Here is a 14,452-nt window from a genome sequence, read left to right as displayed (position 1 = left end):
AAAGTGGCGATTATTTTTTAAGAATGTATATTAAATGTACATTTATCTTCGTGCTGGCCATGAAAAAAAAAACCGGAAAAATTCAAAGAACTTTAAGCAAAATACAGAAATATGCCTTGCATACGCTAAAGCTACAACTATATACCTCTCTGTAAAACTGCTTAATTTACAGAGAAATTCCACAATGTTTTTGTCTCAATTTAAACATTTTTTTTACAGTGTACTTTTTAAAGTTGCACGTCAGCATTTCGGTTATTTCTTTGACTGTGTCTACACAATTGAATGTTCTCTTTGCATTTTTCAATTTGCCGCTCTAATATTGAAATTTTCTCAGTGGCGACTATAGATTCAAAGTGAAATAGTATAAAATACTCTCCTTTTTTAGTTTTAGTTTTATTTTATTTTTAGTTTTCTTTATTTTTAATTCTTATTTTACTTATATGTGGGAATTATATTTTACTGTTAAAACTGAAACCTATTTTTTATTTTTGTCTTTCCTTTTTTTTTAATTTCTAGAATTAGCTTTGTAACGATTTGCACTGAATTTCACATTTTCGCTTTCAATTTTTTAATGTTCATATCTAGTCCATTTACTTACAGTTTTATTACAACTCGTCCTTTGTTATTCAAGTATACTTGAAATGGTCCGTAAGTATACATTATAATGGTCCGTAAAAACATAACAAAAAGGACAATTCATTGACAATTATAAAGAATGGATAAGTAACTGAAAAATCAAATTGACTGCCAGAAACTTACCAATCAATACTTCTCAGATGATATTCCGATGTTATGTATTTTCCAAACAGAGTAATTCCTGTGGCGAGCGAGATATTTCGGTGTACTAGCAATGTCAAGGTCAGCGGTCTTCATCTCAGCTGACAAAGTGGTTCCACAAATAAGCTGCTCGCCAAACTTCCTTGTGGTTGGTGTTAAAACTCCTCCATCCCGTACGCTCGCATCGATAGCATTTTAATAGTGTTTTAATTCAGTATATGTGCGTAGCTGAAACACTAACATACATGTACATGTATAACTCCATCAGAGAGGTAACAAAGATGGTATATGTACTACAAGCCACTAATGGTGTCTGCATGTATGTGGCCCTGCATGCATCATCCTGAAGAATGGAACAAAAGTTATACACCCATGCAGAGGGTTAACAACACGATCCAGTAAAGGTACAAGCGCATAATTAAGGCCCAGGAGTAAAGCTTTTACATAGCTAGCCAATGCTGGACAATGGATCAAATTCATCTCATAGCTCAAAGCATTAATAAGAATCCACATTTTTTGTTCCCCTGTAAACTGGACAATACTTGCGGGAGGGACGTAGTTTAAGTCGGAGAAACGACTCAAAAGGTGGAGATTCTTTGATTCAAAAGGAAGAATGTCCACTTTTTTTGTCGTATCTCCTTAACATATCTAACATGGAAAAACCCACACATTTTACTGAGTATAGAACATACAAAATGCACCACTGCTCTTCATTTGCATAAAAATCTGCATATGAAATCTTTGTTTTTTGCACATCATGAATATTCATGCTTAAAATAGTACCATGATCTTTCACATGACTTGAAAGTTTGTCAACCCTGGAAGACGTACTGCTATAAAAAAAAAAGTATCATCTATGAATACAAAGTAATTTTAAACTAGTGTATAAAATAAAAACTATGTACATGTTGTAAACTGTATAGAGTTGCTTTGTAATGCATAGTTCATGAATGACCGGGTTCAGCTAAAATTTAATTGATGAATACAAAATGCATAGCTCATTAACAGCAAGTACCTATAAAGTTCACTACGTACTGTAGTCTACTTTCCCAAAAAAAGGCATATAAATATCTAGAAGCAACATACAAAAAAATCTGCAAAAAGATTTAAGGCAACCTATGTACAGAAGATAACTCACATTTTGTCTACAATGTGTTTAAGAGAGGCACATTCAATAATACAAAAATGTTGTTGTGTAGATTTAATTAATACAAATATCTTAATTTTTCTACTAGTTCAAGACACTAGTCTTCACTAAAAACAATACTGTCGAATACTGTTTGAGATTTCACTTTTTACAATAAACTTTTTGGCAAATTTTGGACGGAAATACCATCTTGAGCACTGAATTGTTTCTATAAAAAATACTGAGGCGATAAGCACACCGTGGGGCCAGGAACATAAACTATGAATAAAAACTGTTACAATCAGTTTTTTTTTTTTTAGCGAATAACTTAATAACCCTGCAAATAACAAGCACACTGTTTAATGAATACGGGAAAATTTGAGTTAATTTGGAGCTGTGTTTGCAAAGAGCTGTCGAGCTACCGAGATGCCTTCAATGAAAAATTACAGTGCTACAAATTACAAAAGTAATATAAGGTTCACTGTTTTACCCGCTTTTTCCCTCTTATTTATGTTTTCTGTTTTTCCTTCAATTGTTTCCATACGTGATATTTTTTAATGAAAATTTTTTTTTGCGATACAGAGATGTTCATTTGTTGAGTTTCACCCTTCACAGTCATACTTTTAAAATCACTGTATGCTATAAAATTACAGCCTCAGGCTCTAGGTACTGTAGCTATATATATCTTTTTTGGCCTTACAATATTTATCATGAAAAATTGAATGAGTATAAAATATACAAAATGCACCACTGCTCTTCATTTGCATATGAAATCTGCATATAAAAACATTATTTGCATAGTCATGAATATTTATGCTTGACATGCTATATTTATGACTTGATATCAGGCAACAGTTTCAATATTTACGTTTGACAGTATACAAATATTTCATGATTTGAGGGTGGATAGTTGATATTAGCTCCCCGAGGTATTAGAAACTATTCCCGCATGTGCCACAATCTTCTCATGTAGCTCAGGTGGTGTTCATATATGCACACTACCCCATGCAATAATGCCATGACTGCTCAGTCAGGTGCATGCGTAGAAGACTATTGCATGGGTTACCAATGCGATAGTTGATTGTGCATGCGTATTTACCCTGTGCGTGAATTGTCGCGTGCCGTACGCGGTTAGTAAAACTAGCGGCTGACACGTGATGGTCAATGGACCAGTAAGACTTTGGCTTTCGCTCATCAATATGTAAGAGGTGTAGCAATAGATGTTTGAAAATAATTCTTGAGCCGAATTTTGTGACGAAGCTCAAGGTTTTTTAAAATCATACCACTGAGTCTATCGACATTGAGCTGGGCAAGTCAAAGTCGGCAGGAGGCGCCACAAAACTGACCTGCCGTCGCTGAATCGCTGGAAGTTTAGGAACTGTGGACTTTCGCGCCACACTATCAAGATCTGAGATCTCACTGGGGAAGGAATGCCTCGCTCTCCGCGCTCCACGATTCGGGGCTCCGATGACACCTTCCTCACTACCAGGGATGGTCTCCATGTCGTCCTGTACGTAGGGGTCGTGCATGGGTGTTTCGCGTCCGCTGGGGCCGTGCAGGGGGAGGTTGGCGCCGCGACGGGAACGGTCCCGGCGTTTGTTGCGGCGCGACTTGCGCATGTTCGGGGGCGGGGGCTCGATGACGACTTCCGCCTGGACTATGTTGTGGTTGGCTTGGGCGGCAGTCGGGGGTCGGGACTCCAGCTGGGAATCTGAAAATGGAAATAGGGTTACGCAAACTAGTTAAGACATTGTCATTGTAGGGATTCAATCAATCAATCATTGTGTTTCTTTGCAACGGCTTGTGAGATTGTAGATTTTCTCGTGACTCACCGGGAGAGTTCCTTGGTGAGCTGGCGTTGGTGGCGAACACCGGGAGCGGAAGGGCGCCCCCACCGCGCCTCATCAGCATCCTGGCTGGGACGTTATTACCCTGACCCCAGACCGAGGACGAGTCTTCGGTCACGCTGGACTTGGGCAAGTCTAACTTCATACCTGGAATAAAGGAACAATGCAACATTCTAAAGACAATCTCAGCTCCCTGGGGAGTATAAAGCTCGATGCTATCATTTCGGTGCAAAGCAGCTAAAGTCAACCACAATAACCATCTCTGCCCTCACAGGTACCCATTTACTCCTGGGTGGGGAGAAGCAATGAGTGACAAAGTGCCTTGCCCAAGGGCACACGCACCATAACCCGAGGCTGGACTCGAACCCACAACCTGCAGAATCAACTGCAGACCACGACACTCCACGGCAAAAGAGCGTTGTCAGATATATAAGTTCTAGAGTTTGTTGTGTATTACCGATGGCATCATCATGGGAGGCCGACTCGAAGCTGACAGACAGCGCGTCATCGTTGTCATCCGCCTTCTTCTCCATCTTCTTGGCGAAGGCCTTGGCTATCATCCGGCTCTTCTTAAGCCGCTGGGGCTCGTTGATGGCTTGCCGTGTGATCCTGCACAGACGAAAATGAAAAAAACTCAACAATTGCGATGCAACTCAAAAGGGCCCAAATCCATCACTCTGGCTAATTTGAGATGTTGCTGATACAGAGGTCTTAACATAAAATTCCATGATTTTCATGACTTTTCCAAGACAAAATTACAGCTTTCGATGATCAATTCCTATGCTGTTTGGGCATCTTAGGAGCCTATTCCTGGAGGCAAGAGATGTCACTTCCTTTCAGCCTTCCAATTTGACACAAGACCACTGAGCACCACAAAAGTATCTCAATGATGCACAGAACATGCAACAAGTATAGGGAATACATGCATAAAGAACAAGTCGTTGTGTCCGTGCAACAAGGTCATATCTCCTAAAATGGCGTGTGAAGTCATGTACGTGAAATGTGAGATTTCAATGTCAAAAGGTCGTATTACGCTTAAAATAACCGGATATACACACAAAGTCAATGGACGTCGCGATACGCGAGATAGGACCTTGTTGTACGGAACGTATTCGCGCGAGATACGACTTTGTTGCAGAATCGAGTTACGACCTTGTTGCACTGACGCGACGAAGTCTAGTAAACTGGAATGCAACTGGAAGACTGCCATAGCCAACTATTACACATCATCATAATATGCAGGATTCCATGACATTTTCATGTATGCACATTTTTAAAATGGATACAGTCTGGTAACTCACTTTCTCCATGTGCGTTGCCAGATGGCCAAGGAGGACGGCGTCCAGACCCACATGCTCATGGCAATGCCGGCCCCAAACATGGAGAAGAGGTGGACCATGATGACGCTGATGTTGGGCCGAGAGTTGAGGGCACAGGTAGGGACGGGCTTGTCGGACAGGCCGCTCAGGAAGGTCACGTTGGCTTCACAACTGGGGGCAAAAAAAGAGGAAATGGTATAGGCGAGATCAAAATGTCTAGCTCATAGGAGTGTTCAACAGGGTTTTCCCCAGAGGTGTCTGCACCCTATTTATTGTACGCGAATGTATTCAGAAGAATGGAACTATAGCAACAATTGGACAAATTTGTCAATTCAAGGCCAACTTGAACACCACTTTTTCAAATGCTGGCTTAAACCCTCGTGTTCAACAAATAACAAATGCTGTTACGTGAGTGACCTGGCCAATTTTAAGCAATTATAGGCCTCTTTTAGACCCATAATAATATTAATTTGGGAGGCTAATCTCCTTACTCATAGCTGAGAAGCTAAATTTGTGGTCGAGCCGAAGGCATATATAAACGGGTCACATACATCTAAAGGTAAGAAAGTTTTTGAAAAAATTTTGAAAAAAAAATAAAGACAAAAGTGTTCCTTTTGAAAAAGGATTCTGCTTGGATTGAAAGTGTCAGGAAGCTAGTGCGAAACCCCCCCCCCCCCAAAAAAAACCTATTACAACATACTCACAGACAGAGCGAGAGACAGAGAGACAAACAAACAGACAAGTCCACTTACACTAAGTAATCTTGGAAGCCTCTCTTCCACGACTCCTGGTTGGTGAACTCATACAGGTGGCTGGCAAACGTGATGAAGACAAAGAGGAACGCAAGAAAGGCAAACACACCTGCAATTTCATCATAAACAAAAAAAAAATTCAAGTTATACAAAGAAATTGACTACGACCTCCAGATTGCCGTTCCGGTGCTCTACCAACTGAGCTATCCAGCCCTGTGTTGGCGGCTCCCCATTTTGTCAACGTCTTTGTTCAAGGGGTGCTAGTCAGAAGCCATAAACCTCTTAATGCCATACAGCCAAGATCATGCCCAAAGTCACGATGCTAACAGCATGCTGCAAACCTGGGAAATAGAAGATATTTTTTTAAAGCATGCTTAAGTTTGTCATGGTCTCTTTACAAATCTTGATCTCTAATTTAGGCTCATCTGACACGGATAAATAACCTTTTTTGGAAATGAATTTAAGGAAACAGAATTTGAGAAGATTTTGGAGAAAAAAAAATAGGCAAGATGTCTCTTCAGGTGTGATTGGTTTACGGTCACATTCACTTGTGAACAGGGAAAGCGAGGCCTCAGTCAAATGTCCAGCACAGAGTATTTTTTGTTCGTTTTTTTGTTTTTTGTTTTTCTTTTATTTAATTTTGATAGTTGTCTGTTTTCTCACCGATGCGGATGATGGTTCCCTTGATGCGATGAGCTGCTTTGTCACTCAGCAGGCCAGGATTGTCTCGGTCTATGGTGCACAGCGTCTTCAGACCTGCAAATCAACAACGGCATCGCATGGTTAGTAGCATCGAAACAAATGTGACGAGGTGACAAGAACAAAACAATAGCAAACATAAGAGCAGGTCCAAAGCATCTGCAATATTTCTTAGGCCAAAAAAAGGCTCCGTTTTCTGGTATGCGTGTGTCGCTGTAGCCATGCGCGTCGGCAAATTTTAAAAGTTTTTGCTTCAATGTGAGACGATGTCTCAAAACCGCCAAACTCACTGGTTTGACTGGAATCCTGCTGCTACACAATTTTAACATGTTTTTAGATGTGGTTACAATCGAGTATAAGCTTTATGTGGCCTCTCTGGGCTCCCATATATTTTGCACTGAATTTAGTCAGGCACCATTTGCAGTCATTAGCCGATATTTGAAGAAAAAAACTTAAATGTTCAATAAACAGCCACATTGCCGCACCACTTGTGGGGCAAGCTTCAAACCAGAAACTGAAGACTTTTTTTTTGGCCTTAAACAATCAAAGAGCAGCACAAGTTCTATGGGTACCAGGCCTGGGTGAGTAGTGGATTTTTCTACTCGAGTACTCACAAAGAAATTACTCATGAGTAGTCGAGTACTCGTGAGTAATTAACCGAATTCCCATAAAAGCAGAAAAAATGTATACGTTAGTACGGGAAGTAACTACAAGCAAATAGCATGCAAGTCACACCACATTCTACAGCACTGAGTTTATCGTTACTGTGCGACATTTTGGGTATTTTTTTGACAAATGTAGTCCTAGGGAGAGAGACAAATGGAATCCTAGGAAGAGCCCAGATCGTTTGACACTCACCGTTCATGAGGAAGAAGCCGCCTACCACTAGCATGATGCCGATAGGTAGCAGGACAAACCCTGCCCGGTAGTAGTGGTTCTGATAACCCACAAAACAGATCCCGGAAACTGAATCACCGTCCACCTGCGAAGAGAAACCAGTAATCAGGGTTCAAACTCGACTGCAAGGGTACTAGCTTGGAAAAGTATATGTTTCTATACATTTTGTGCCAAATTATGCAAGACACCCCACTTACAAATTCAGTTAGTGTGATTTGGTTTAAAAAAAGGATATATAAGAAATGCCATCATATATCATATATAACAGATATCATATATCATATAGGGGCCGATAAAGCACTGCATCAAATATTTCAATTATTTGTTTATAGGTTTTAAAACATTTTTTTCAGGTAATTTTGTCAGGGCTTGGCGCGGTGTGCCCCCTCCTCCCCCTGCCCCCATGCCCTTCCCACCCCGGCCTCCCCTACCCCCTCCCCCACCGTGTTCGGCACATACCTCATTGATAGCGACAATGATGACAACCAGTATGAATGGCAGACTCCAGGCCAAGAGATGGAAGTAGCTTGTCTTGCCTTTCAGGGCTTGGCGCGGTGTGCCCAGGGCACGGAAGGAGAGATGCCAGGCATAGGCCAGCCAGACGAACCATATCACACCGGCGATGATGAAGTAGTAGACTAAGATGAAGATTATGATGCAGGAGAGATTCTCCCCATCGCTGGACGAAAAAAAAAAGAAGTCAGGCTTGCCAATTTCTTTAAGAACATTTTTTGGATTGAATACTAGCGGTGTGCATTTATGTGCAGTATGGCACCCTGGTACCCCTTTTAACCTTAACAGAACTCAACCTGTTGGGGTTTGATACCCCAACTGCATGTTTTGTTGGAATCTGTCAGGATGGGTACAGTACCCCTAAACTGACAGTCTTTTACATTGGGTTGGCACACCTCCAGAAACTAAGTCAGAAATATGTGTGTGCAGTTTCCCATAATGGGGTTAGAATTTGCCAGGATGGGTATAGTTCCTAGTAAATCATGCTAGGGAGTTAAGGTTAAAAAAACCATCCTTATTCAAAGAATTTCTGCAGCAGAATTTAAACTCTTATGACAGCTCTTCTGCATTTTCAACTATTCAAGTTTCTGGGAAAAAATTGACTCTCTTGCTAGTCTTGGACTTTGCCAATTTTATGCTCGGTTCACACATTCCCGATTTTTAAGCCGAAATTGCCGCATATACCAATTCTTGAGTAAATCCGGAAATGGTTCTTGGCTGCCTCGGGATGATTCTGTTTGTTCGGCGGAAAAATTGTTAAAGATCGGGAAGTGTTCCTGACAAATTTGAACATGTTCAAAATTATCGGGTGATTCGGGAACCAATTTCAATTCTGTTTTTTTTCTTGTTGCATTCACAACTAATTCGGGAATGTGTGAACCTAGCACTAGATATTTAAAGATTAATGTGAAAAATATGCGCCCCCCCCCAAAAAAAAATGGATGAATTCTAGATTACCTTGGTTCAGCAAGGCGCATAGTGCCATCTTTCCGGCAGATGATGTCGTCCCTAGCACCGCTGGGGAACTGGGCCAGGAACCCGACACTGCCAGCAAAGAAGCAACCGTTCATGTAGAACAGGATCAGGGCTGGGTACTTGCTGGAGTTCTTCCAGTCCGCACAGAAGGTGATCTGGTGGAGGGCAAGGGAAACGTTGTACAGTCGACTCTCGTTAGAACAAAGACAAGTTCTGGTTGCAGCAAACATAAAGCCTTGGTCCCGACTGTACATTTATGTGCACAATGAATGAGACTGATGTTCCTCTTAATACAAAATTCTGATATAACAAATAATTTGGCTAGGTCCCAACAATTTTGTATTAACGAGAGTCTACTATACTATTTTTTTGAGAACTTTTCATCCTGAAATATTATAAGATGGAATTTTGCGTCGGGGTGATATAAATCAAATTAGGTTTTGCCCTTCACTGACGTTTTTTAAACACTGTATACTCACCCGAGTGATTTTTTCCAACTTTCACTCGGGAGGTAACACACTGAGTATACAATGTTTAAAAAACGTCGGTGAAGGGCAAAACCTAATTTGATCCTGAAATATGAATTCCTTTTCTAAATTGCTATTTTTCTAGCAATACACAAAAGTTATTAACTTTTGAAACAGGCAATAACCAAAAAATCAGCCAATGTTTTTATTTATTACTTTACAATGTTGAATCATTGGCTGCCATGATTCCGTTCGTGGGGAAGCCTGGTTCCTGCCCCACAATCAGTGCCGAATTTTTAACACAACACCGTTTTAAAGTTCTGTCCACGGATCATAAAAAACGTAAGTGTTCTTTTGCGAAACAAAAACAATTCACATGCATCCCTACGAGTATGAGAATTGTTTTCGTTGCCCTGAAAGAACACTTTTTTGGTGATCCGTGGACAGAACTTTAAAACGGTGTCTGTGTTCAAAATTCTGTAACTTGAAAAGTACGTGTGTGATTTAAATGATTCTTGTACTAAAAGAAAGCTTAATGACTGGGCTTTCATATCCTAGATTTTGAAAGTGCTACAGGCAAAACTTCATTCAAAAATTTGTCCTGCCATTTGGGTTTCGTTTTTGTTGACTCACCCTGTAAACAGGCTTGAGTAACTATCAGATTTTTTTTTCACTGCATTGCGCTTTCAATAAACAAAATGACTTCACAATGAAACCAAAAAAAAATCCAACCCAAAGGGGAGGGCCAGAGAAGAAAAAGGATGATCCGTTCTTTTGTCGAGGATCAGGATCTTCTTTCAACCGGCCTTCCTCCAGGGAAAAAGTGATTCAAAGAACTTTGTTTGCTCGCCTTCCTAGTACTGAAGTCATGAATGCGATACAAATAGGCTTGCCAAGATTTGAAAATTGTTTCTCCTTTTGCGGTTTTGGCAAGATACTTGCACAACAGTACTGTATTGCTCTCTATTTCTACTTCACGTACAGTACATGTATAATCCAGATCAAGTTTATTAAATTGTTGCGAATACTTGGAGAATTATAAGGACACAACAGACAGATATGAATTTCTAAACTGCAAATGCATTTTTAAAATGTGACTATGCTTAATGTGCAATATTAAAAAAAAAAAAAATACAAAATGGTTGAAATACTGAAATAAGTGTTCACTGTTTCATTGGTATTATTTTGAAAGTAAACGTCCTGTATTTTCCTTTCCAGTTGAATTTCAATTTTATGGGCTGGACTTGATCAATTCTGTGAATTGACTTTTGGCCAAAAAATAGAACTAATTTTTGTAAAAAAAGGATCAGGTAAAAATCTTTGTAAGAAAGTGTATTTGAAAGTATTTGAAACGTCCAAAATACAAAATAAGTCAAATGTTTCAAAAATGTCCCTAGGTATGTATGCAGGTAGCCTACATTTTAACAAAATTTGCTACCCGTTTCCAAATTTCTACAATAAGAAGTACCTGTAACTCTGCAAACTTTCCTTCTTGCCATAACAAAAGTTGAATGGGCGGCTTTTGTGGGCGCCCAAACCCCTTACCCAACTCCCTCAATGACTAACTAATGCCCATTGTACCTATTCATAGAATGAGATCACTGGACCAGCGAGCTGGAGAAGTTACTAGCAGGGGCCGAGCGTAAATATAGAAACTAAAAGATAGCATTTAAATGGTGCGCAACATCGGCACTACACAAATAAATAAATTACTCAAAAAGCTTTCATTTTTTGTTACAAAATGTTAGTGCTTGGCCGAGTCTCTGACTTGGAAACTTATGGGAAATGATAAAGGCATGAAAGGGAAGGCAATTTTCCCTAGAGAACGGGTCTGAAGTTTGTTTGGGGAGTATTTTGAGGCACGCCACAGCAAACAAACTGGTACACAGAAAATTGCTTCTGTGAAATTACAGGCTGTTTTGGTTCATGTGTGCGTCTTCATGTTTGTCTGAAAAATCTCAAAGACCATTGCAACATAATTCAAGACTATTAATTATTTAGCAGAATCACACAGTTTCCAAGACTTTGGTTATCATGCAATAGGAAAAAACTACACTTCAGTTTTGGCGGACCAATTTAAAATAGAGTTCTGATATTCCTTACTTCAATAAAATGTTGTAACAAAATTTATCAATGGAAGGCATGTAGCAAAATGTCTTCCTGAAATTGTGTCTATTGTTTCACTTTTGAACAATATTTACAAGGCAATTTTCTTAATTCTTTCAGGTAAATAAATAAAAACCACTGGTTACTCAAAAGTACAAAATATTCCTCGGATTAATGTCTCGGTGTGCTAGGCACTTTTCCCAAAAACTCACCAGAGTGAAGAACGTGCAGACGACGCACGCGCTCGCGAACACCGCGATAAACAGATGGACTTGCGCGTGCTCCTCGTCCGTGAAGAGGGGGTTCCGACACTGGATGCCGCATCCTTCCACGGTCTCGTACCAGCTCTTCTCGTTGTCCGTGGCAACCAACGGGGGCTCGCACTCGCCCGTCGTGTTGAAGGTGATGGATTTGTAAACGTTCTGTGGGAAAGAGTTTGAAAACACATTGTTTATTGTTTATTAACAGACACACTTTATTGAAATAAAACTGACAAAATTGGAAACCGCCAACATAGGGCTGGGCAGCTCAGTTGGTAGAGCACCGAAACCTGCAAACCCGAGGTCAAGGGTTCAAACCCCGCTCCAGTCAATTTCTTTGTTCAACTTTAAAACAAAATAATATATTATTATGCACTAAGTCAGTTTCCCTTTGTGGTTGATTGACTATTCGATTTTTAAGTAGGTTAGATTTGGTTTGGGGAAGTTTGGTTTTATATACACGAGTTGTATTACAATTTTTTTTTTCTCTAAAAATTAAATTCTGAAATATACTTTCTGTCGTCTTCAAATATTTTGCAATGTTGTATATACCTGGCACAAAAAGAAACAAAGCAGTTTATATAACATCCTTGTTTGGACATTTCTCAGTGAACAAAAAAATCTGAAATATACGTTCTGTCAGGGAAACTTTCCGGTTCAATTTGATACCTCACTTGGGAACACTGTGTAAGAAATAACGAGAGCGCAAGCCCTGAAGCTCCCGAGTGAAACCCTAACAGTTGCACTCAGCGAGACTTTCAATGGGCATTGCAACAAACAATTGAATGCTGGGCCTGCATCACTGCACGACAATTTTGCAGAAAAAAGACAACTTATTTGCTGCCATACTGATATTTTGTTGTTGCCTCAAAAACCTACGTCACAATCGGGTGGAAAGCGGCTCTCGTCACACGTCACAAACTCCGGCCAGCCGTGCTCAATGTCCACAATACGGCATGGTTCCCTGGTAACCGAACACATGTCGTAACTGGGTAGCTCCACCATTCCGTCCTCGCATTTCGGCAGGTAGACGGCGCAGAGAAAAGGCTGGACCACTTCCCAGCATTTCGGCACCAGTCGTAGCCCCTCCCACATGCGAAAGTTGCGCAAAATATCCTCCTGGGTGACTGAGTCGTTGGCTAAATCCAGCGATGTGAAGGAATGCTGGATGGACGAGCCTAAGCACGTTGAATTCATGACCGGAACGCACGTGCTCGGTCGCTTGCAGGACGGCGCGCCCAGACCATCGAAAATAGTCAGGTTCACGGCTTGGCTTTGCGGTATTGTCCATGTCCAGGCAAGGAGAGTCAAGGTGCAATACGTGACGGAAAATCTGCCCATGGTGTTCACGTTACTTTTTGCTTTTTTTTTCTCAAGAATATTTTGAGAAAGTTAAGATTCCACAGTCAACATGGTTTTGAAGTTTTCTTCTCCATTCTGGAAAATTATTCTGGGTAGGATTTTTGTATTCCTGGCCAACGTTTTGTCATCACTTTCTCCGAATCTGCAGATGCTAACTCATTCATCTACATCTTTTTATGCTCAGAACAAACTTTGATAGTTGGTTGGTACTGTCCTGATCTCCATCTTTCCAGTGAAATTTACTCAAGCGTCGTACGTGTAGCTTTCAGCTTCTGTGGGATTTACTGAAACCACAAACTCCAAGTAAATTTCCAAGTTTCAGGGTTAATTAAGAACAAACTCTGTGCAATTTTTCTTGTTTTAGAAGAAGAAATCGATACATATAACAAAATATAAAAGCGTAGAATTTAATAAAATACATTTCTGTAACTTTCCTATATAAACTTTCCCAAAGAAGTCAGCGTAAATTTATTGGGAATTCCATGCACTGTAACCCTCATTATTTGGAGAAAAAAAAACATGGTTCCTTGAATACCTAGGACTCCAGTCCTGGGATTAAGTTACAGTGATATAAGCATTTTCATTTGTTATACCCAAAGGTCAAATAAAATGAAGAACCCCCCCCCCCCAAAATAAATGCTGAAGAAAAAAATTAAAAGTTAAGGGCCTAACATTATAAATATTACATGGAAAGTGATACTATGTTAGGCCTATCTCCTTAGTAATTTTCAAGGAGATATCTGAAATTCTGAATCATCAAACTAAGCACAATTCCTACCTTTGAACATCGCATGAAGAGTACTGAACTAAGATGTCGAAAATACAGTCTTTTCCCTATCCGCACGCCACACCAGACAAAGTGAACTTCTCAAGAAACCGCATCGAACGTCTTCAAACTTCCAGGTTTCTTTCCTCCAAAATTTAACCGCAAATGTGTTTGCTATTCCAACAATTATTCCACCAAAGCCTTCGCGATAAACACTAAGGACACAATAGTCGACGCTTCGAAGCACTTTTGATTTGTTTGTCAATGAATTGCCTGGCAAACATAAGGATGTTTATCTTGAAGTTGTCAAACAATGGTGGGGCAAGTCGACGGCCTAAAAAAAAAAAATCTTCCCTGGTCACGTGACACAATGGAGCATTCCTATGCAAATAAAGTTGCCGACTTGCGCTTTGCGAAGATGGTAAAACTTTTGACTTATTTTTGTGCATTAATTTCACCTTTCGCCAAACTATTTCCAATCGAAGATAAGTTATAGGGCTGTTGGATGCAGGTACATAATTGAAGCTATAAAACAAAATAATAATTTGTAAACAAAACGAAAAGTAGAAAGTTTGGAAATTTAACA

General features: G+C 40.1%; 1 protein-coding gene across 1 annotated transcript; it reads right to left on the bottom strand.

Moving 5' to 3' along the window:
* Positions 1–507: 507 nt before the first annotated feature.
* On the bottom strand, positions 508–14,216 carry LOC119724919 (smoothened homolog). The gene is made up of 12 exons (XM_038196236.1): positions 13,879–14,216; positions 12,618–13,384; positions 11,691–11,900; positions 8,888–9,060; positions 7,877–8,096; positions 7,379–7,502; positions 6,485–6,577; positions 5,822–5,930; positions 5,052–5,240; positions 4,208–4,359; positions 3,736–3,897; positions 508–3,614 (listed from the first exon to the last, which is right to left on the bottom strand). Exons 2-12 carry the CDS (start codon positions 13,077–13,079, stop codon positions 3,181–3,183), a joined length of 2,328 nt encoding a protein of 775 aa, XP_038052164.1. The 5' UTR covers positions 13,080–13,384; positions 13,879–14,216; the 3' UTR covers positions 508–3,180.
* Between the last annotated feature and the right edge of the window lie 236 nt (positions 14,217–14,452).

The sequence above is a fragment of the Patiria miniata genome, unplaced genomic scaffold (assembly GCF_015706575.1).
Source record: "Patiria miniata isolate m_02_andy unplaced genomic scaffold, ASM1570657v1 HiC_scaffold_18, whole genome shotgun sequence".
Classification (NCBI taxonomy): Eukaryota; Metazoa; Echinodermata; class Asteroidea; order Valvatida; family Asterinidae; genus Patiria; species Patiria miniata.
Note: the sequence above shows the minus strand (reverse complement) of the source record. Positions and strands in the feature narration are given on the sequence as shown.

Bases quoted from the DNA above. Each gene is read 5' to 3' on its own strand.
- LOC119724919 (XM_038196236.1), bottom strand. From the start codon at position 13,079: ATGGGCAGATTTTCCGTCACGTATTGCACCTTGACTCTCCTTGCCTGG. The intron at 6,578-7,378 runs GTGAGTGTCAAA...GTTGATTTGCAG, and splicing joins CGGCTTCTTCCTCATGAACG to GTCTGAAGACGCTGTGCACC. The intron at 3,615-3,735 runs GTGAGTCACGAG...TTCCATTTTCAG, and splicing joins CTCACCAAGGAACTCTCCCG to ATTCCCAGCTGGAGTCCCGA.